Source organism: Anopheles arabiensis, chromosome 2 (genome assembly GCF_016920715.1).
Source record: "Anopheles arabiensis isolate DONGOLA chromosome 2, AaraD3, whole genome shotgun sequence".
NCBI classification, from domain to species: Eukaryota; Metazoa; Arthropoda; class Insecta; order Diptera; family Culicidae; genus Anopheles; species Anopheles arabiensis.
Genome location: NC_053517.1, coordinates 104,730,146 through 104,752,609, shown reverse-complemented (window position 1 = coordinate 104,752,609; position 22,464 = coordinate 104,730,146). Strand labels below are relative to the sequence as shown.

Sequence of the window (22,464 nt, the reverse complement as noted above, 5' to 3'; positions counted from 1 at the left end):
TCGCTGCGGAAAGTGATAGACAAACGTTATCGATACCCTTAAGTATGATAATTATGTGATTTATACATTAAGTGATAGCAGTGCCGAAGAAAACAACGGCACACGACGGAGAAGAAAGCCAACGCGTTGTTATGATCATTCCGCTAACAATGTGCTTTTTGGTTAGCTTTTATGCAAAATGGAGCCCTTTTGTGCAATTAGATTAACAACGATAGCCCTTAAACAATAGAATTTCTTCATCAAAGCTTGTTTCAATCCATCGAATCGTCCCAAAACCACCTGTTTTTGGCTCCGACAACAGACAGCTCTCGCAAGCCCACCAATACACTCTCACACCCGTACGCTCTCACACTAAGCGCTTGCAGGCCACGAACATTCCGTGAAGCACTGCTGCTCCGCCATTCAAACGTAACCGAACCGCAACCGAGAGAGGTTGTGTGCCGCTTGTGCTGCGAGTGTCGGTGTAGAGCCGGCTGTTTGTCAGAAAGAAAACGCGCGCGCGCCGCTTGTATTGTGTTGTGCGCTGGAGGCCATTCCGTCTCGGATCTTTCGTTTTGCGATTGCGTTGTGTTTGGTGTCTGTGCGGGAGCGTCACCGGGCGTGCATTGTTTTACAGTTTTTATTTCTGCGACTGATGAAACTGTAGATCCATTTAATAACACCGTTAGTGCGCGATCAATACACTTTAAAGGTCCGGTATTCAGGGAAACTGGATGCAACACACACCGGTCAAAAAGGCGGGTGTTTTCGTGTGTGGTTATTTCTGCTAGCAAGCAGGATCGAAGCTAGCTGTGTGTGGTGATACCAGCTTAGCAACTTCCTTCTGCTTCGTGGTTGGTGTGAATTCGTAGTTAGCAACTCTGTGTGTGTGTGTGTGATTGTCCTGTTAGCAGCTTTATGTTTGTGTGTTTACCGTCCATCATAGAATCTTAAAAATTGTGGCAACTCATTCAAGGGTTTTACAACCCCTCCGCTCGAACCTGCTGGAATACTGTAGAAAAGTGTCCTTTGTACTTGTACTTGTGCTTGTGTGTCCTTATACTCCGTTCCGTGTGAACTGTTTCCCCAACCAACAACTCGTCTAGGAGTGCTAGTTCTTCATGGCTACATATCTACGACAGAAAGTGAAGAAATCCGTAAGTAATCTTGCAAATTGTAGCTAAACTTTAATCCTTTTTAGTCTGTGATAGTCAAAAGTCACATGATTGCGCTGTTTCGGCATTGAAAGCAGGGGCAGTAGAAAGGGACGAAGGACAAGAGAAGGGGGCGAGAAACAAAAATGTCTTCGGTTTGAAAAGCAAAGTAAACATTGCGTTCCGTTTCGAGGTTACGAATCCGGGGCAAAGAAGAATTCTCCTGTGCACATCACAGCAGCCCTGCACAACCAGTGTGGCACAGTGTGGAAGCTAGTTTCCTCAGTGTTGATCATCCTGTTTTATTTCGTACCTCGTTTTGTTTCGAAACGTTTTTTTTCTTCTTCTTACGATTAATTATACGAAGGTTAAAGCCCTTTTTTAGCCTTCCCCCATTCGATTCGATTGCCGGCTTTGCTGAAAGCGCAACAGTTGTGTCCACGTATTGCGAATTTAAAATCCGGTTTTTATGTCTTACCCATCCACACAGACACATACCGCACGCACCACCCCCGCTCTCGCTGCGGCGTGTGCAGCATGAACTTTATTTTCCTTATTTTATCATCCTTCCTTCCTTGTTGTGTCTCTTCCACATGTGGTGCCCTGGCCGGAGACAGACAAGCAGCAGCAGCACCAGCACTAGGTACGCAAGCGAATTTCAAGAACACGGCCGCAAACCCATTCCCGACACTGCCGCAGACGACGACTACTGCTCTGCCGCAGACCGTGCACGCTTCCTGCAGAATCCGGCCATACTAGATACGCTCGACTCCGTTCATCGGTCGCTGCTGTTCAACAATCTCAAGTTTGATACCGGTAAGTGGTGGTCCTGCTAGATGCTGGTGCGTTTTCAATGTTCTTATCATTTTAGACTGCTTTTTTGCTGGTGTGTCTGTGGCGTGTTTTAAAGCCCGCCTGCAGCTAGATGTGTGTGTGTCTTCTGGGTGTTCTGCCTGAGGACGCATCAGTTCGGAATTTCATTCCAGAGTCTCACAATCAGTAGGATGGTTTTTTTTGTTTGCCTGTTTAATTCTCCGCTCCCTGCAGGGCGGACAGTATGGATGGACACCCTTCGCACAGGAACAAAAGAGAAGGAAGAAAAGGTTTCCGTTTGTGCATCTCATTCCCGTCCGATGTGTTGGCTTCTGTTGTGCGCTTGTTTTCTGCATGCGTTGGCCAAAAACTGAAGCAATTGATTCTAATTTCAAGGTTGAGTGCAATGCAGCGAGTTTTTTTTGTGTCGTTGTTGTTCGTATACAGCTTTGTTGACACATCAGCAATTTAAATGTCGTTTTGGGCTTCGTGTCGTTTGCCTCCAGTTCAGCACCGATTTTTTCGCCTCAATTTTGATCAATTGGTTGTTAATTGAAAGAGTCACAACACACACCAAAGCAGATTTGTTTGCATTATTTTCAAACGTGTGACATATTTGCAACAATTTGATAGCACAATCTTGCGGTTACAGTTTTGCGTACCGCAGGCAAGTAATCTGAGAAATGGAGCAATTACTCGGTTGATATTGTTTGCATTGCAAGGAGGAGGAGGTAGTGCAAAAAATCTTAACCACAAACTCACTATTGATTTACGCCCAGCCACGCCACACGCCTAACATTGTGGCCAAACGGGAGAAGGCAAGGCGCACGTGTTGATATTGTGGATTGCCTTTTGCGACGTGTTTCGCGTATTCCAGGGCCTCTCCCGACGGCAGTGGAGACGAAATCGTGGTTAACGTGGTCTTGTTTTCTTTACGTGTTTTCTCTCTCTCCTCTTCCGACCAGTCTGCCAGACGTGTTGTTGGCTTGATGGTTGAATTTTTAAATCCCGGTCAACAACGTCATCATCACCATCACCGCCGTCGCACATGCATATGTAATTCGCGCACATAATTTTCGAGAAAGCAGCGCGGAACTTCAAGGCTGGCTTTGCGTGAACGATCGGTTGCGAAGGAGACCAACCAAACCGGGGGCAAAGCGTAAGCAGCAAAACCATCGGCTGTTTGCATATGCTTCTACTTCTACCCCATTTTAAAGCTTCTCTTTCTCGCTGCTTTGCTATTTTGTGTCGTTTTTTTCCGTCTGTCTGGTTCAGCAACGCTGCTAGCAGTATGAAGGACTCTGGCCAACCATTATAATTATACTCAGTCGCTCCATCGTTCGATCATAATGACACATAAAGAGCGATGTGGTGGTGTGTGAGGAGAGCGATGGTGAGGCCAACCCGAGCCAGGTCAGGTGGCATGCCTGCCTGGCGGGTGGTTAATGGCGGTAGAGGAGCCACCACCCAATCTCTACCATCAAATAGTGCGCAAATAGGCTGCTCATTGTCTCCGCAAAACAGCTTCCGTGATGAATACGACCGGAGGGTAGCGGCTGGAAACTACACTGGTCGGCAAAATTGAGGTCGATGAAGCGCGGAATGGTGTGTGGATGAAATATGATCCTTCCAGTAGGCACACACGTGTTTAGGGTGCAAGTGTTGACTCAAGCTGTGTTAAAGGAATCTCATCCTCTCTTTTTCTGTGCTAAAATGCCGTAAGTTACTGATGATTCGTTATTTATGTTAAAAAGCACATTTACTTACATTGTTCTATATTGTAGGCAACAACTGTAACTTTCCTCCCGGGTGTGCGCAACGTTTACGAGCCTTGATACATTTTAATAGCACTTGGGTGCTTGTTGGCACACGCCAAACCGGTCGAAAGTCGGGTCGTTTGGGCTCCCCACCCTCCCCGCTCCAAGTGTGCAAGTTGCCGTTGACCAGCGCGTGCTCGAAAACCCCTTGCGGCCGCGTTCGCTACACATATGTGTGTGAGTACGGCTCGAGCATAGGTTTTACCATTCCGTTTTTGATGATAACAAGTGCATAACCCGCCCGGAATAGGTCTCGTAGACACTGTGTGTTGTGCGGTGCCGGCCGTTCGTAACCGCTTGCCTGGCGCCGGACTAGGTAATGATTTAGCTCGACACTTCTGTGTGTCTAATCAATTCTAACGGCTTACCGTGCCGGGCTCCACGTGACCTTTGGTTGGGCAAATCTCGCGCTTGAACAGCACACAGAAGAATGGGGGAAAAAACCTTCCACTCGGTAGGTTAATGAAGAGAACTCCATCCACATGGTGTTGATACTGACAAAAAAGCGCTAATGGTGTGCGCAATGTGGTCGCTCGAGATGGTGAGCCATGCTAAACAAACAGTAGATTACTGAACCATCGGGCGGTTAACGTTTCAACATTGAACGTTACGCCAGAAGATAAGTCCGCATGGTGTTAGTGCTCCAATTTCTTCCGTCTGCTTCTTAGCCGCCCAATCGTTCCCTCGATTTCGTATCATACGAATCGACACGGATGCGGGATCTTCACGTGGCTGGTGCTCACCTTAGCCTCGGATCTCCGTCCGGCTGTTTGCTTAGATTATTAGTGTCAAAGCGCACCGTCGTATTGCCGGTATACCGATCCGGTACACGCCGATCAGACGTTAAGGGTGCATTTGGGTTACGGATGTGTTTACGGCGTAAGATAATACCACGTGAAGCAAATACACGTTTTGCCCCCCCTGTGCGGTGTCGCTGCTGCTACAGTTGCAGCGGATATTGGAGCATACGAGAGTGGTAAAGAAAAGAAATAAGGGAAAAAAGGGAAACACGCCGCGGTCACGGTGCATGTTTTATTTACTTAACATTAGGCTGCCGTCTCCCGATTCGGTCGATATTTGATAACTGACCAGCAAACATTGCTTGCTCTCTCCTGTGCGGGGCAATAGAAGGGTAGGTAACACATGCGTGATGAATGTACAGCAGTGCAGGTACGATATGTAGCAGTGCAGTGTATGTTATTTATGGTGCAATGCGTTAAGTCGGTTTGAAGCGCGTGGATCAACGTGGGTACAAGCATTTGGTTTACGAGCGTAGAACAAATTTAAACAAAATAATGGATAAAGATGTTGCTTTTCTTATACATTCTTGTGGAACGATGAAAAACCATGACGTGAAGTTGGCAAGTCAGGTTGTGGATTTAAGTGTGGATTACTTATCCCTATATTTAAATATAAGAGCATGTTTTAAACCAAAAAGCTACATCAAATTGCATCAAAATAACACGTGTTTCTTGTACTCCGTTTTCCTATAATTACGCATTTTTTATCTCTCTTCACGAGTAGCCAAAGGAATCGCCATGACCTATCCCAAGAAACGATTGCCAATAGCGAGCAAACGACAAAATCAATACAAACCCACAGTCGAGACTCGTGTGATTCAAAATATTCTAACCGTTTATATTTTTCATTCCACGCCACCAGCTCAACCTTGCCCTCGTCTTTCCACCTCCATAAATGGTTGCGTGTGAAGATAAGAAACACCTCTCCGGCTCTTCGGCTCTTCCTGGGATCGGCATACCGTGGCGTACGAAGGCAGAGCGAAGAAATCGAGCGCGTCGTACGGCGGCCGTCGTCTCGCCGTCTGCCGTACGGTGTTCATAACTCGCCGCGCGCTCCGTGTTTGTGTGTGTGTTATGACCGGGCAGACACCTAATGTCGCCTTTGGGAGGCTTCCTTTGGCGCAAAGAAGCGTGGGATTTCACGATGTATTTTCTTCTATGACCCACCGTGCGGTGTGACGTTTTGTGTGCGGATTCTCCTTTGGGGTGGCTTACGACGATGCTCGCTCAATAATCACCCGGGCGAGCCTCCGGAGTTTGTTGACTTCAAACTGGGACGATTATCCAGCCAATCATCGTTTGGTGGTTGTATTAGATTCGCGGATCTTCCCACACACCCGGATAGTGATCGTGAACATCAAAATATTGTGGATTTTTTCTTCTGCGACAGACGAGGATGGAATGTCGTTTCTTTTGATGATGTTTCTGCTTTGGCAAATCGATTTAATATAAGATTCGCAGACGAATCGTCTGCTGGAACGCCGCTGCCTTGACTTGTTGGACCTGTTTGGTGGGGTCTTGTTGTGTCATGTCCTTAAACGGAATTCAAGCGCGGGTAATACCTTATTCGGTTACGTCTTAAGATGGCAGGTTGTATCAAGGGAGAATACGATGCTTGTGCTTGTCTTGTTTACCGTCACTCTTATTAAAAAAGGGAACTAAACGGGAGAAATGATTGCAAGATGCGGGTTTTGTTTATTTTGCTTCTATACATCACTCCGTACCGTTCCCGTTCCTTCTGGTCGAGGGTGTTTTTTTTGTCTCCTTCTTGAATGTCCCGCACAAGGGGTTAGTGTCCCACCGTGCGAGTCCTTGTTTATGGCATGGCACGGTCGGGATCTTTACGTTTCTTATCGCTTTTTCGAGGTGTAAAGGCATAAAAACCAACGAACCCGAAGTCGGAGGGGCTATCTTAGGGTCGCTACGGTTGCCCTACGGTCGTCTCCCAAGTATAGGAAACAAATGGCCATTAATTAATCGGATGTCAAGCGTGAGGATAGGTTTTGGGTTCCATTTTTTACCGTCCCTAAGCCGCTTTGTGGACGGACGCGTCTATTAATTCTCAATTTGATATGGTGAGGGCTGTGGAAAACGGTAGTGTTTACTCGGTATGTTTGTCGGACATTTTTTGAAAAATTGAGATATTAAAGAGCTACTAGACTGTCTAATGGGCCGAATGTCCGAGCGCTACTGTCTCGCCTATAAAGCGACGAGTGTAGCCAAATAATATTGATGAATATTCTTTTAATTCCGCTTGAAAACTCACTACAATTTCTGCTTTGCCTAGGGACCTGTTTGCTCAAGACTCGTTGCGTCTACCTGCTGCTTTTTCAGGTTAATATTATCCTTGCACTTGAAAATCGGTATGCAATCGAGAAACTCGTACCACAATTGTACACACACACAAAACTAACCCTTCTGTTTGTGGTGATGTAAACTTCTCTTCCCTTTCATGCTGTTCTGGATCGCGCTGGGCCGCCGTGCTGCTCTTTTTACAATGGATCGCGTTGTTGACGCCCCTGTCCGCGGGCCGTTCCAGCCCTAACCGAAACCTTATCATTTCAGTCTCGTCTTCACTTTCCCGCTCGTTTCACACTTCCGGTTTGTGTACCGTCTGGTCGGCGCGCGATGTTGAAAGAACCTCCAAAGTTCATCCGATACACGTTCTCTGCTGTTGCTGTTGTTGTTGTGGCTGCCCACTTGAGCTGCGATCGTTCTATTCTTCACTTCCGTCTTGGCGCTTCCCGATGCGTGCGTTACGGTATTGCTGTACACGAGTTTCTACTGCTGCTTCTGCTGTTTTGGTGTGTTTGCGCCATCGACGAAAAGCAGACATGCCATGCCGCCTTGCACAAATGGGTGAACCTCTGGCGTCTGAGGCGATCGGTTTTTTACTCCCCTTGCCTCTCTTTATCGCCCGATCGGATCTCTAATGCCACAACCAGCACAGCAGCGAAGCCGGAAGAGCAAGAAAGCTGGCGGGTGAAGAAGTGTAGGTATCATTGTATTTAATGGGTATTGTAAAACCCCGTCTGCGTGATCTCGCTAACCCTCACTTGCCCCCTGTACTCTTGTCTATCGACTCTTCTATCGGCCGCACGTTCAAGTGGTGTGTGTGTGTGGTTTATGTAAGTTTTGATGCTCATTTCTTAAGCATCTCCGGTCTGATGTACGACGATGGTTGTATGTTTGGGAAATAATTTCACCCCTTTTTTCGGTACTTCTCCTCCCACTAGCAGCGCGTGTACCTGTTTCATCAGGTCAGGCCAAAAACTTATTATTTTTTCCGCTTCGGGTGGCGTAGGAAACAAAACGAACTGAACTGAAACCCAGAAGCCGATGGTATATGGGTTTTTTTTTCGGGGGTGCTGACTGAACTAGCCGATGATGATATCCCACTGACGTTAAAGAGCCCTTGAATGCTTCCCTTGAAGGATTGTGGTTTTAGGGCGTAAACTTTGCCCCGTTTTTTCGAAAGATTACAAAGGGGCTTTAAGGGTGGAGAAGAAGAGTGTGTGTTTAGTGGTCTGTACGAGAGACTATTTTGGGCTTCTTCAGTTCAATTGAATGGGCAAGCAGACGATGAGCACACGGTTCATATAATGCGCGCGGCTTTAATTACACTTTGTATTGGGCAGTACTTGCGCGTGTGTTGTGTGGTTTGCTGTACTTTTTTGGCTTTGCCTTTGCCTTTTTTCTGAGCGGAAGTAACCCGCTAAAGGTTTTGCGCCTGTGAACATGTAATGATGCGTGTAAGAAATCGTCGAAGAAAAAATACGGCGTTTTCCCTTGTGGCTATGGCTGCTGCTGCGGGTGAAGTTTGTGAGATCGTGTGAAGATATTGGTTTTGCAAATTTTTTGCTCCAATTGTGTTGGGGGTTTAATATTGTTTTGGAGCTTTCGTTTGATGTACCGCTGTTTTTTTTTGGCTGTTGTTCCAATTTCTTGTTGAGTTGTAAAAACAAACCTATACGCCTTTTAAGCATTGGTGTTAGAGCATGACCTCATAGAGCCGTGGTTTAGTGCTCGGTCTGATACACCACAGGTTGTGAGTTTGAATCTACTTTGAAGACCTTTCAGTATTATCTTTTTCAGATCAAAATGACTATAGTTTAAATGTTCCTGATTTAATTCAATAGGCGGGAAGGGTTAGACTTTTCAATAATACATTTATAACGAACATTTAAACTCTTCAAACTTCAAAATCATCTTCAGGAGAGGGAACGTCAGCAAAATATAGGTTTTTGTCTCTATAACGTGTTCTTTCTTTTATGATACGTTATCCGTAAAATTGATAAATATTGCCATTATCTACAGTTGTGTGTGCTATATGGCCCGTGAGCGATCATCTTAGCGATCATCCTCTCACAACAACAGCAGGTTGTATCTTTTACAGCGTGGCTTGGTTTCGCTTCTTTCGTTCCTATTCATTTAATTACAAAATTGTCGGCGCTCTCATAACCAATACCACCACCAAACCCCGGATGCCAGGCAAGAGGCGCTATAACCTGCTGGTGCTAATTTGATAATAATAGCTTCAATTGTGGCTAGCGCGTTTGTTTTTGTACACTTTTATCGTAGCTCACGCTTTTCGCGTTTCGATATGCAACAAACACTCTGTGCTTAGGATTTTTGTGTCGACGGGGGGTTTACTCAATCGTATTTTGGCCGTGAAGGAACTACACCTGATCAAATTCCGTTTCGCCGTAACCAACTGGCGCGATGAATCTTCTTCAACACCGCATTTCGCTGTATTCGTATGATGGAATGGTGTAAAGATGGCTGAAAATAATAAAACAAATCTCCTAAATCGATAAGAAACGTTTAAACGGCAAAGGTGAGAGATGCAAGATCGCTAATCCGCGTGCGCGATCATTCTCTGATAGATGATTTGCAACAACACCATGGCGCGCACAATGGGGATTAAATTGATTTATCGATCGTGCAGATCGACCAGACAACACAGCTTTCGTGTTCGCGGTGGGCTGGTCTGGTGGCCGCGCGAATGTCGATTTACGAAGACTTGGGAAATGACCTTTTAATAAGCGACGAACCGCGTACGCACCATCGCCAGCATTGAAGTCTCCCAATCAGCGATTTAGGGTAAATTATTTTTTCTCTCCCTTTCTGCATCCCTCCTTGCGCTAATTGGTACAGTTTTTATCACACACACACACACACACACACCAAAAGCAAAGAAACGGTAAAATCGCATTTATGGGGACCAGATTTTGCGATGTTTCTCTCTGTTTTGCCGTTTCACGAAAAATGTAAAAAAAATCGCCCGAGGATTTCCTCATCGGCTGTTTTGGATATAAAATTTAATGTTGCAGTTAATTGCTGTGGTGTTGGTTCCATAAAAATATCTTACCTTATCAGGCGTAGCGACACGAATAGAGGAGAAGGTTTGAATAGAGGAGAAGGAATAATGGCAACAGAAACGTTGCCGATCTCCTCGCGAGGAACACTTCGCCGCGCATCCGTCAACCGGCTTTTACCACTGTCTTCGCTGTGCGGTGCAGTTGGTGACGTTCTTAGCCGAGAAAAGCCGGTTTTATGTGGTTGAAGTTTGAAGCCTCTTCTATTTCGCAAGCAGAAAAGCCAGTGAACATATGAAGGACGCGGAACAGGGTTTACAACAATTTCTCCCGCCCCAGCGAACATTATTTATCTTTTCTTCCTCGCGTTTGGCAACAACTTTCATTGTTGTTTATCTTTGCATTGCGTGGCGGCGATTATTGGCAAGGCGCAGGCCCCAAGATAGCCATTTCTGGTTTGTCCAGTTTTGGGTTGTCCAAGCGGGTGGGAACATGATGCTGCAAAAAAAGGGGGACAAGCAGCTACGGAGAAGAAGGAGCGACAGAATTTAACATTCCCACATACCGCATACACCAGCCGGTCCTTTGGATGTGATGGCGCGCGGGAGGGGTTTGCCACGTCGTTATCCTCGCCTGTGTTGGTCCGGTCCGGTTGGGCCGGTTCTTCCCTTCCTCGGTGTGGGGTTTGGAAAGTGTGATAATGGCTACAGAAGCAAGCTTGGCTGGAATTGGCCACCGTACTGTGCCCATAATAATGAAGGCTTTAATTCCGTACATTATAAGATGATCAGAATTTGGCTTTAAATTTAGCGAATTGTACAATTATTCCATTTGAGTGTTAACATATACAGTCATGTTATTGAGAATTAAGACGAATAATAACGTTAAATGAAATTAAACTATTCAACTTATCGCTTTATCCAAACATTTGCTTATTTTTTAAAGATGAAATTCCATATAAAATATTAAAATTAAAATTATAATATTCAAAAAACAAACAAAAGAGCACTAACCACTTCATTTCATGGTGCAAAATTACGCATTATTTAAATTCCGTTTCCCTACGACTGTTTCAAATTTGAAAAGAGAAAACTGGTTATTAATTTCGTTACATTCAAAAACATACTTTCAGCTTCTCTCCGTCCTCTGCCTTCCCACACCGTTCTATGCCCGATTGGTCCTTCAATCAAGAACAACCGGGTCAACAATCTCTGCCAGAGTCCACGCCGTTCTTCCTCACACACACATTCCAGGCCACAGAGCGACATAAAAATCGCGCGTGCATCTTGCGCATTCTCTTCCGCGTGATTTGTGGCAAAAACGAGCAGCGGAACGCAAGCAGCAACGAAATCCTTCGGCGTATGGGAGGAGAAAAAAGACGAGTGTCACTCGTGGAAAGGAAAGGAACATTCACCTGTTGGTTGGTTGGTTTGGTTTGGTTGGTGATAGCGTCCGACAAGCGTTCCGAAACAGGATTTTCCTTACATGAAATAGGGGGGAAACCTGTTTCTCCATTAGTGAGCTCCCTCCGGTGCGTATCTTCGCGCCGATATCGCGAGCTTTTGAATCCTTTTAGCTTTTGTGGAAGAGAAATACTTTTGTAGAGTTTTTTGATGTGCTGCTAGAAACTCCGATTCTAGAAAGTGTGTTTATGCACGTCACGTCACTTCGTATCGAGAGCATTTCTAAACAATCAAACACCCCGGTCAGGCGTTTGAAATAGGTTTGAAATATGTCAAACCGTACCGTTAAAATGTTTCACAGCGTGTTACGCTTGTTGAATACATAACGCCACCGATTGAAATTCGGATTCGGAGGTCGGCTTTGCATATGATATTAATTCTGTTCGCTGCCAGAATTTGCAAAGGTATGGGCAGTTCTCCCCCCGGTGCTTGAATTAAACGTGCGCCCGGTCATTGCCATTTGCTGCTTCGGTGTGCTGTCGGTCGCGGCCGCGGCACGATCGGGACAACCAAGTCAGTCGCCAGCTTGCCAATTTCGACGACTGGCTTGGCTGTGATCTTCCTCTTTTTGCTCTCGTTGCCGGCAAATCGATCGCGCGCTCTAGCTCGTCGTAAATCAGTTTCTGCATGCCAAGAAGCACCTATAAAAGGCAAAAAGAGAGGAGTAAAGGAATGATGGAGAGGAAGAAATGTATGCGTTAAAAAAAGGAAAATAAAAAGCTATTGTACCGGCGCGCCGTGGAGAGAGAAAGAGAGAGAGAGAACGCACACATCGTCCTGGGCCTCTGGCTTGATTGGGCTTTCAAAGGAGTGAACAAAACTGTCTTGACCTCAAATTGGAAGACGTTACTCAGTGGAGAGACACGCGGTGGAGACGGTTTGCAAAAAAAGACAACCAACATGCAAGTTGTGCGCCAGAGAGTGGTGTGGTGGTGGTGGGGAGGGGAATATTGTTTGCCAACGTGACGACACCGTGGTGGCCACGCCAGAGCGACACACACCGGAGTTGCCCAGAGATGGTAATAAAGATGGTAATGTGTCAAAGCGAGGAGATAAATCGGGTGGTGCGGACGCGATGAAGCGCAACGAAGGTCCAGGCGCGACAAAAACAGTAAACAGTAAAGGGGGGAAGGAATGCAAAAACCGATGTGAACGCGGGTAACTGGTTGCGCCGAGAGAGAAGAGACACACCACCATGACCACCGGCTCTTGATAAAAAGTGCACGCAAGCAAAGCAATAAGTTGAGCGTCTCAACGACGGTCCACGGCCGAGACGATTGATGAGCCAGGGTGGATATTAGGTGGAGTTGGAGGCGACATTATCATTAAGTGTGCCTTTCTTATGGCACTTACTTGGAAGCAAATTGTAGGACCGTTGGATGCTCGGGCACGTAATGTTGGCGGTTATGATTTTTATTTTTTATTAAAATCGATGCATTTACTCGCTCTTTAGCGTTGTGTTTTAATCGCATTTTTTGAGTGTCAATAAATTACCTTAGCTTCTTTTCTTTTTAGAGAAGAAAAATGTCAGCAATTTTGGAAAAAAAACGTTTCGGTGCGTCTTAAACATTAAAAGGAATGCGTTTGCTCGTTATTTGAATTTAACGGTTGCATTTCATCACAGAAAATGGAACCAAAATGGCATGGCGTTTTCCCTACACATACGCCCAACCAATGTGTTACACTCCAGAGAGAGATGAAGAAAAAGAAACCAAAAACCAGTTCCGCCCTCCAGATATATCATCCTACTCATTTTATCATGAAATGTGTTAATGCACACTTGGCCTCGCGGCGCACCATAGTAACGCTCGCTCCAAATACAAACAGTTCGAATGCAATTGATCGAGGAGATGGAGGGTAAGGGGAAGAAAAGAAAAAAAATCAGATCCGTGTGACACGCGAGAGACACGGGTAAAGCCATCATCCCACCCATGCCATGCTCCCTTTTCGAATGGGCTTCGGAGAGTGCGTGGTTAGCGCGCGGTTGGCTTGTTGTGTACGCCTAGTGTTTCCGTAAAAAGAAGGGACTAGAGAGTCATAAAAAAGTGTGCTCACTCTTATTTGTACATCTGGTATTGTTGCCGGGCGTTACAAACAAGACGTGGAGAGGACGGTTGTACTATCGTCGCACCCGCGTGGTGCTCTGTCGCATTAACAAAAGATGCACTTGCCTTCTTCAAGTGTTTTTGTTGGTTGAGCGATTGATTCTGTTGCTGGCATCTACGAATCCGTCTTATCCGGGTGTACATTGGTACATCAATCTAGCGGTTGGTAGCAGCAGTAGCACCAAGCATCGCCGTTACCAGCCAGCATATCATCGTCATCAATCGCTTTTTTTGTCGCGTCTCTCAGCGCGCAAGTGCGATCGTGGCTGGTGAGGGCAACTGAACAACTTGTGCAACGATATGCCCAAACTGAATGGGTTTCAATTAAGGCAATGCCGGGTCCGTAGGGCCCCTACGCTTTGAGCAACGCAGCAATGGAACTACGAAAAAGGGGATTAGGCGTGTGTGTGTGTGTACAGCAGCAGCGGCTAGACCTACGCTAGCTCTAGTCCCCGGTTTTTTCCATGTTAGCTAATAGAGCAGTAATAGAGGAGATCTGATCAGCGAAAAGGGGTTGGCTTTTGGTACTTTGTTAAACACTTGATTTTTCATTGCACCCCGTTTACACAAGGGAGCTCGTCGTCATAAATGATGTCGTTTAGCTCGCGGGATGTCACTTAACGGATGAATTTGAAATCCCTCAAATAGGGGTATATTTGTTAGTGTTTATTAGCTTTTGGTTATGTCCGTTGAATGCTTCAAGTACATTGAAATCATCTAATTCTTTATTTTTCGATCGTTTCCCATTGCAGATGAACACACCGACGGTCTAGACAGCACTTACACAATAAGCAGGGAAGGTGTGCGCAAACCATCGGCGTCCTACAGTCGAGTGCCGTTTTCTGCACCAACCACCCACGTCGCCGAACACGACAACAAGGTAAATATTGCGGAAGCGTCGCCAGATGACAGATCATCAGGCACGGAAGTGGTACTGCACGAGGAGGAGCTACAGTACGAGCGCTGCGGCGGCGGCGGCGATTGCATAGCGGCTGCCAACAGCTATGAAAGTCTCTCGCTGGACGATGAACTAGCGGCACTGTTCGGCAGGGACTGGAACAATAACCTGAGCGGAAAAGCGGTCGCCAGTAAAGTGAAAATGATGGTGCAACAGTACGAGCGAGGTAAGGACGGCCCAGTAAGGACATCGGCGGAACACCAGACGGCTGTGGAGCTTCGGCATCCCGATGTGTCCTCGATTGGTGAGGCGGAGACGAGCGATTTCGAAAGTGCCAGTGTGACGAGCGGCGGCAGCAGCGTGAGCGGAGCCGACGGAGGACGGCGAAGTGTGCGCACCAGCTCGGCGTTTAGTGAGGGAAGCCGCGATGTGGCCAGCATTGAACGGTTCGAGCTAGGGGCGGTAAATCAGCCGCAAAGGCAGCAGCAGGAAGAGCTGGCGGCGGGTCACAACACGATGATTACCATTAACATTAACTACCGATGTGATACGAACAATCCTCCGAGGACAAGCAAAGCTACGTGTGGGGAGGAAGTGGGGGCGGGGGCAAAAAATGTAGATATTGTTGTTTCGGCACCACCCGGCCAGGCAGCTAGGGAAGGCGGAAGCCGCAAGTCGTTGAAAAGTGATAATGCTATCGAGGGAGCAACGGTAGAACGATACGTTCAAGCAGCTGTGGGAGGAGATGTTGAAGAGCAGGAACTGATGGATTTAGAAAAAGAGGAAACGGAGGTGACCGACGGGTCGGTTATGAACGATTCCGACGCGAAGGGCGTTGAGCTGCTGCCAAAGGATGATGCTGGTACGGGAAGTAAGATGGATCATCTTGCGAAAGAACGTCGCCGCAGTTCGTTGACGAGCAACCATCATCGGCCGTGCTACACGCCGGAAGATGAAGAATACCATGACTGCGATGATCTGCACGAGTCAACGCTTTCCTTCTACGAGCAAGCGTCCTCCCAGCCAGTCACTCCGCAAGGGCAGAAACAACGATCTTCTGTTGCTAGCGCATCACCCGTTGAATGTGCCGACGCATTGGACGGCGAGCAACCGATGATCCGAATCGTGCAAGAACTGTCGGAAGATCACGCAGAAGTTACGTCCACCATAACGCTTAGCAAGGAACAAGTGAGGGAAATGCAAAAGACAAACGGTGCACGACGCAGTGGCGAGTCGGTTGAAGAGCTGAAACGGCACTCGCCGCGTGAAGAGAAGAGTAGCGTGCATGAAAAGCGAAGGAAATCTTCCACCAGCAGTAGCAATGGTGCCGCCACAGCCACCAAGAAGCGTCACGATAGATCGAATCTCCAGCGACAGCAGCGCATAATGGATGACAACTTCTGTAACGAAATTCTCGACTCGACCATTCATTTCGACCGGCTGCTTGGGAACGCTCGTTCCCAGCGGCACCAAGCGTTCGAAAGGGAGAAAATGGCTGTTTCTTCGCCCTCTCCTCCCGCAGCACGACCAGCAGCGGAAGAGTGCTTCAGTGATTCGGTCGTGGGCGAGCTGGTATCGTCACCGGCCGACGAATCGTTCGATTCGGTCATGTCCGTCGGCAAGCTGGAAGGCAAGCCACGCTACTCGGGCAAAACGGTCGGCCGGTTGATGATGAAGCGGTTGAAAAAGCTGCAGGGAGGGGGGAGGGACGTGCCACCGAAGACGATCAACACGTCCGACGCGTCCACGAGCTCCTCGCTGCAAACGAGCGGACCGAAGAAGCCGCCACGAACGTTTGCTGCCAACTCGCCGAAACGGGTGAGCGCCGCACTGCCGACACCTTCCTGCCCGACGGCGAAGGATGTGGAAGGGAGCGATCCGTCCGAGTACGAAATCGGCTGGAAGCTTGACTCAAAGCCCAGAACGCACCAGGTCGGCTGGAAGGTGCCGGCGGCGAGCGGGAAAAGCGAAGCAATTCCGGCACAGATTTATAGCATGCTCAACTACTCGGAGGACGAGAGTCGCAGAAGGCTCATCAAGACGGGCAATTCGAAGCCAGCACCGCAGCAGCAATCGTCCTCTTCGAGGGGAGGGACCGGGACAGCCAAGTACTGGCACGATGGGGAACCGGCGGGTCCGAAGCTCGATATAGACACGGTCGATGGCGTCAAGACGCCTTCCCGGCGGCACTCGACGTCGACCGATTTCGAAAAGTTTGTGCGGGAATCGAACGTGAAAAGTACGCCGCACCGGAAGAGCGACGCTGGCAGTCGAGCCGGCGACACTAGGCGGCGCATCGAGCTGTTCCTAAGCGAAGAGCGTCAGCAGCAGCAGCAGCAGCAGGGGCCGGAGCGGAAGCTTCCCGGGGCAGACCGTCGCCGGCGTACGACGGGCGGAATATTTGAGCGACGCCGGCAGCAGCAGGAAAATTTTTTAGACGATGCCAGGCTTACCAACCACGATCCGCGACGGCGGAAGAAGGTCTCGAAGGTGCCGAGTTTGGTCGCGGGTGGCTCTAAACACGCTTGCTGTTCTGTTGCTGCAAACGCCGCGGCTACTGCGTCCTTGACGCGTGGCAACGGCAGTGCCTGCAGCGGTGGTGGAAAGATCGAAAAGCGACGGACCTTCCGCAAGGCGGCACTGTTGAAGCGGACGCGCACCCTGTTCGAAGCGTCGAAGAAGAAGATCTGGGCTATCAAGAAGTTTGAAACACCGAAGAAGCTTAACATCGTAAGTAGTAGTGGTGGTGGTGGTAGCACAGCGGCTTCTCCGTCCGACCGCGATCCAAACATCAATCGCAACAGCTCGGTGAAGAAGAAGAACAGCTTGCATCACAAGCATTTGGGCTACACGCCGGTACATCTGCGTTGTAAAACGTGCCGTTCAGGGCAAACCGAAGCAAATAATCGCGATGAGGGAGAGGAGGACGTTGTTGTACCGGTAAAGTCCCGCGCTTCGGCACAGCAAGCAGCACCGGCACCGCGTGCCTTAAGTTCGAACTCTTCCGAGGAGGAAAATAAGGAAAATCGGTTCGTTAAAAACGAACGGCGTCGTAGAAGCGGCGAGGAAGTGAATCGAAAGTCAGCCCGCAGCCTAAACTTTGCCTCCGTACCGCAGGAGAAGCGATTAACCTCGTCACCAGTGGATCAGAATGGCCGCGAAGCATCTCCGCGCAAAACCGGGAAGCAGCTAACGGAGCCAAAGTTCCTGAAAACGCTGCGCAATTTAAAAATATCGCCCAAAAGGATATTTCGCTTTGCTTCGCACTCCTCCGAAGCGGCACTGAACAATCCTTCGCTGGACGGCGAAAGCCATGGGCAGGGAGAGTTTCAATCGTTTGATGATTTAAATCTAGACAGTGTTGCGAATATGGGAGACTTTCTTAGCAACATTCGGAAGAAAATCGATGGCGAGTCGTTTCAGCAAGCGAGCGCATACCGGGGGCAGGTAGCTGCGGTCGATGTGCATGATGGTGGGGCGGACCAGGAGGATGACGATCCCATCTATCAGGAAATCTCACCGAAGGGTAACAAAATGATTCTGAACGAGTTTATAAGCAGAGACACAAACAAACGCTACCTGATGGTGAATAACAACCCAAACATTCTGTACGCGATGGTGGAGAAAGGCAAATCCGCCGGTAGGTTGGTGCGTGCGCGCTCGCTCACCAATGTGCAGGGCACTGCAAGTGCTGCAGATCCAACGGTTTCTACGACTCCTGTCAGCAAGCCGCTGAACAATACGATCAAAAGTCAGATGAAACCGAGCAATCGGCGTGTGACGATGTCGCCGCACATGGAACGGTTCGATACAGTGGATATGGAGGAGAGTAATTGCCTGTACCAAACGGCACTAACGACCAACTCGACTAACGTACGGGAGGGCGACAGTGTCCTGTATCGGTCAGCGTTAGCAAACAGCACGACTAGCACGCGGGACAGCATCGGCCGGAGGGAGCCGGGCCGATCGTTGAATGCAACCGGCAGCACTAGCGCAAGCTCCACCCGTCGGTCGCTCTTTGCCCGGCACGTACCGGCGGATCGTGATCGTAGCGCTGTCGTACCGCGGCACCAGCAACAACAGCAACAGTCAGCAACTGATGAGAGTGCTATTTCGATTTTACAGGAAGAAGAAAGTGGGCACGACGACGAGATCTCACTGGAATCGCGGCCGGACTCGGTGCCGATCGTGCGGGAACCGTTGATTGTGCGCGAGCGGGTCGAAGATCGGTTGTCGTCCGTCGTTCGTAGGGAAGACGAACGCTTCCAGCAGAAGCCAACCGGCGGAACAGCGGCGGCAGGACACCGTCACAGGGGTAGTAGACGGGAGGCGGAGGAACAGGAGGAGGACGTGCTGTTGGCGTTCGAAAAGGACATCATCGTTGAGGAGGAAATGGGTGGAAAGAATGGGAAAGATGGCAAGGGGGGAAATTTGATACTGCTCAAGGCGCACAAATCGGTGCAGGTTAAGGTCGAGGGCGGCAATGGCGCTGCTGCTCCCCTCGGGTGTTTCGATACGGACGGTGAGGTGAGTGTGGTGGAAGGCGAAATGAATGTGAGGTTGTGGATGACACCCATACTAATGTAACTACTACTACTTACAGATCGAATCGTTACGCAAGTACAATGACAGGGAGATCGAAGAGCTTGTTCACTCGCTGCACGACAACGTGACACTGTCGGACGTGGGGACGCTCGACACGGAGACGACCGCCTCTTCCTCGATGGGGAGGAACGAGATCGACCACATCGGGTACGATACGGTTGATCTAGCTCCTCCTCCGCCGCGAACGCTGCAGAAACCGGCGAGCAAAAATCAAACCATCGACACCGTCGACGTTTCCGAGCTGATCAGTCACGCGCCGGACGACAGCCTGTGCAGCACCTCCAACCTGTCGCCGATCACCGGCTCCCTAACGAGCACTAAAATGTCCACCACCTCCGGGACGGCCGTGATGCGCAACCTGAAGGACAAGCTGCGATCGTCCTTCCGCAAGAGCAAAACGTTCATCAAGAATGAGCGCCAACGGTTGGCCAACTATCTGGAGGAGCGGACTGGGAGTAAATCGTCCTCGGCCTCCTCGTCGGCGGCCAACTCCCCCCGGAGGCGTCCCGTGGAGCAAAAAACCCACTTCAACACCATCGGCCACACACAGAGCGTGCAGCAATCGCCTGCCCGGCGCCGGCTCGAGTGCAGTGAGCAGGAGGAGTCGGACGATATGTACCGCTCGTTCACGGACGGTAGCGGCAGCATCGTAACGGCCGGCAGCTCGATGACCGAGCTCAGCAGCCAGCACATGAGCGAGCTGATGCAGCAGATCATCCGGCAGGGGGACGCCCGGAAGCAGCTGAAGCAGGCGCTCGGCATCTGCCGCAGCACGCGCGAGTTCGAATGCTCGCCGGAACTGATCGAGGCGGAACGGTTGCTGCTGGTGGCCACGCAAAAGGAGACGGCGGTGCGCAACGAGCTGAACAAGATCGATTACCAGACGCACGGGATGACGCTGGCCGAGGGCAAGCGCGTTGGTACGGTCACGCTGAGCAACTTTGAGTTCCCGCTGAAGGAGGCGGCCGTGCGGGATGCGCTGTTCAACTATTTCTACGTCGTGGTGTGCACGTACAAGCACGAGGTGAAGGCGACGGTCGCGAAGGAACGGCACGCGGATGGGCGGGTGTACTTGCGCGACTGTGCGATACAGTTCAGCAATCTGGACGCGAACTACGAGATCAAGGTGGAGGTGTTTGTGCTGCAGCTGCGCAAGAACGTGAAGAACTACAGCTTCGAAAGTCGCTACCATCTGGAGAAGGTGTGTGTTAACGTCCTTTTTAAATGTACTATGAATTATGTCGCTAATTGGTTTTATTGTTCCACTTTGCAGGACTCAAAACGTCCCCTCAGCTGTCCTTCGCCGTCGAAAAAGCTGCGCGAAGCCGGCCGGCTGCTATCGTTCCGCTCCAGCTCGCCGAAAACGTTCGATTTTGACAATGAGTTTTCGCGCTTCAAATCGCAAGGCTTCCTTACGCTCACGTCCTTCACGCTGCTGACGGCCAACGGTGCCGCCGAGGGTGACGATGCACCGGAAGAGGAGAAGCATTTCGATGCGACGTACGCGACCGCCCGCACCAGTCACAACACGCACCTGTCGACGATGCTGGAGGGTGGCGATGGCGATGAGGAGCTGCTGGCGGAAGGCCATTCCTACTACTCGACGACGGGCCACTTCCAGCCGGTCGTCTGCCGGCGGGGGGACGACCAGAGCGTGCTGTTCATCGCGGAGGAGTTCAAGTATCTGACGCTCGACTCGATGGCGTACACCTCCAACATGGTCGGCACGATCGGCATGAGCGTGCGGAGCGAGGTACGGTTCGACGGGTCCGACATTGCCGGCTTTCTGGACGTCGGCGAAAAGGTGGAGGGCAGCGACGAGAGCATCACCTGGAACCGGCGCTGGTGCAAGATGAACGGGTTTATGCTCGAGTTTTGGAACTATCCGCAGGAGTGCCAGGAAAAGGTAAGCAGTAGTTGTTTGCGAATCCTTCTTTCCTCCCGGTGTCGTTTGTTTCATCACTAATCGTTTCTACAATCCTTCCGCGTCACCCGTAGCAACCGATACTGTACATCGATCTGGTGAAATGTATAAACGAGCGGATACAGCTGGCCGATCGCACGATCTGCTCCCGTCCGCGCACGCTCAAGGTGGAAATATTCGCGTCTCGGGTGGCGGCCGGTGCCGGCGCTAGCTGCAACAGCAGCGGCATCGGCAGCTTCCGAAGCACCACCGGCCGTACGACGAGCCCAAGCTGCTCGGCCGGTGATCAAGACCGGGACGGACTGCTTCGACCACTGTCACCAGGGGAGCAGCAGCGTGGTGGTGGTGGTGGTAGTGGTATGCAAAGCCATAACAATGTCATCTGCTACCTGCTGGCGGCAGACACGCAAAGCGGTCTGAAGAGCTGGCTGGTTGAGCTAAATCGGGTGGTAAAGTTTTTAAAGGAGTGGAAATTCTGAGTGTGCACCGGCGCCGCGCGGGGTCCAATGTGCAATAAACCGACCCTCCCCTCTCATGCGCGCACCGAAAGCGCGTAAATGTCAATCAATCGTCCGCCCACAACCAGAGCTTGCCATTAGCCTTTATTTTGTTAGTCACAATGCTGTTTAGGATCCTTATTAACCCCTTTCGAATGGGCATTTTGTAGTGAAATAGTCCGTAAGACAACGCAGCAGCTAGCGCACAATGTTATTGAAAAGAAGCTCTCTGAGTGAAACAATTTAATTTGGTTGTAGGAAAAAAAGAAACATAAAAAGACGAGAAGAAGTGCCTTTTATCACACTTGCTTAACAGCCTAGGAAAGATTTCATTAGCAGCTACGGTCGATGGGGTGTCGTATCCCAACAACAAGACTGCACTCCGCGGGTCGTGGAAGAAGTGGTCAATGAGAGCTGTTCAAAAGCAATCGTTGTGCTTCTTCCGTTCTCCGTCTCAGCCCGGTAACGGTGATTAGTTTGATAAGCATTCTAAGTTGGTTTGTTCTGTTTTCCGTTTTAAGTTTTGGACAGTGTTTATCTCTACATTGATTAGCTCTAGCGCACATTCCTACCAGTAAGCTGGTTTCGTTAAGGATTTTTTCTAAGCTAAGAATGAGAACTTTACAATGTTATGTTATGTCCAATATCATCATCCTATCCAGTAGCGCACATCGTTTGCGGATCAGATCATACACGATATCAGCTCATTTTCTTCTCACTTGAATTATTGTTAAGCGATCTCATGTACATACTTGTAAAGCACAGATTGTTTTGAATTAGACTGGCCCGAAGCTAGCTAGCTTGCATTTTCGGGTGACTTATGTGGGCGAATAGTAGGGAATTCTTGTTATTTAATGTACGTAGAAGTGTCAGGGTCAGGTTCAAAATTGTTCAACTATTAAATTCAAATCGGTCTCTTTATGACGCGTAGCGGGACGGAGGGGCACATACGGCGAGTGAAATAAACCGCTTTGTGAGAAACACAATGCATTAGCAAACAAACGGATCAGCAAAACCATCAATTCCTTCACAATTTACATTCGAAAATGAGCCATTTCTTTGATTTAGTAAACGAGCAGTAAAGCAATCAA

General features: G+C 49.2%; 1 protein-coding gene across 4 annotated transcripts; it reads left to right on the top strand.

Moving 5' to 3' along the window:
• Positions 1–121: 121 nt before the first annotated feature.
• Positions 122–22,379, top strand: LOC120894087. Of its 4 annotated transcripts, none has more exons than XM_040296461.1 (7): positions 122–691; positions 998–1,136; positions 1,751–1,949; positions 14,202–18,874; positions 18,951–20,153; positions 20,226–20,858; positions 20,951–22,379. In XM_040296461.1, exons 2-7 carry the CDS (start codon positions 1,101–1,103, stop codon positions 21,353–21,355), a joined length of 7,149 nt encoding a protein of 2,382 aa, XP_040152395.1. In that variant the 5' UTR covers positions 122–691; positions 998–1,100; the 3' UTR covers positions 21,356–22,379. The 4 variants fall into 4 exon arrangements, with proteins under 4 accessions (XP_040152395.1, XP_040152394.1, XP_040152397.1 ...); XM_040296460.1 differs by having other exon boundaries at positions 926–1,136; XM_040296463.1 differs by having other exon boundaries at positions 126–1,136; positions 14,202–17,077; positions 18,473–18,874.
• The last annotated feature ends 85 nt before the right edge of the window (positions 22,380–22,464 follow it).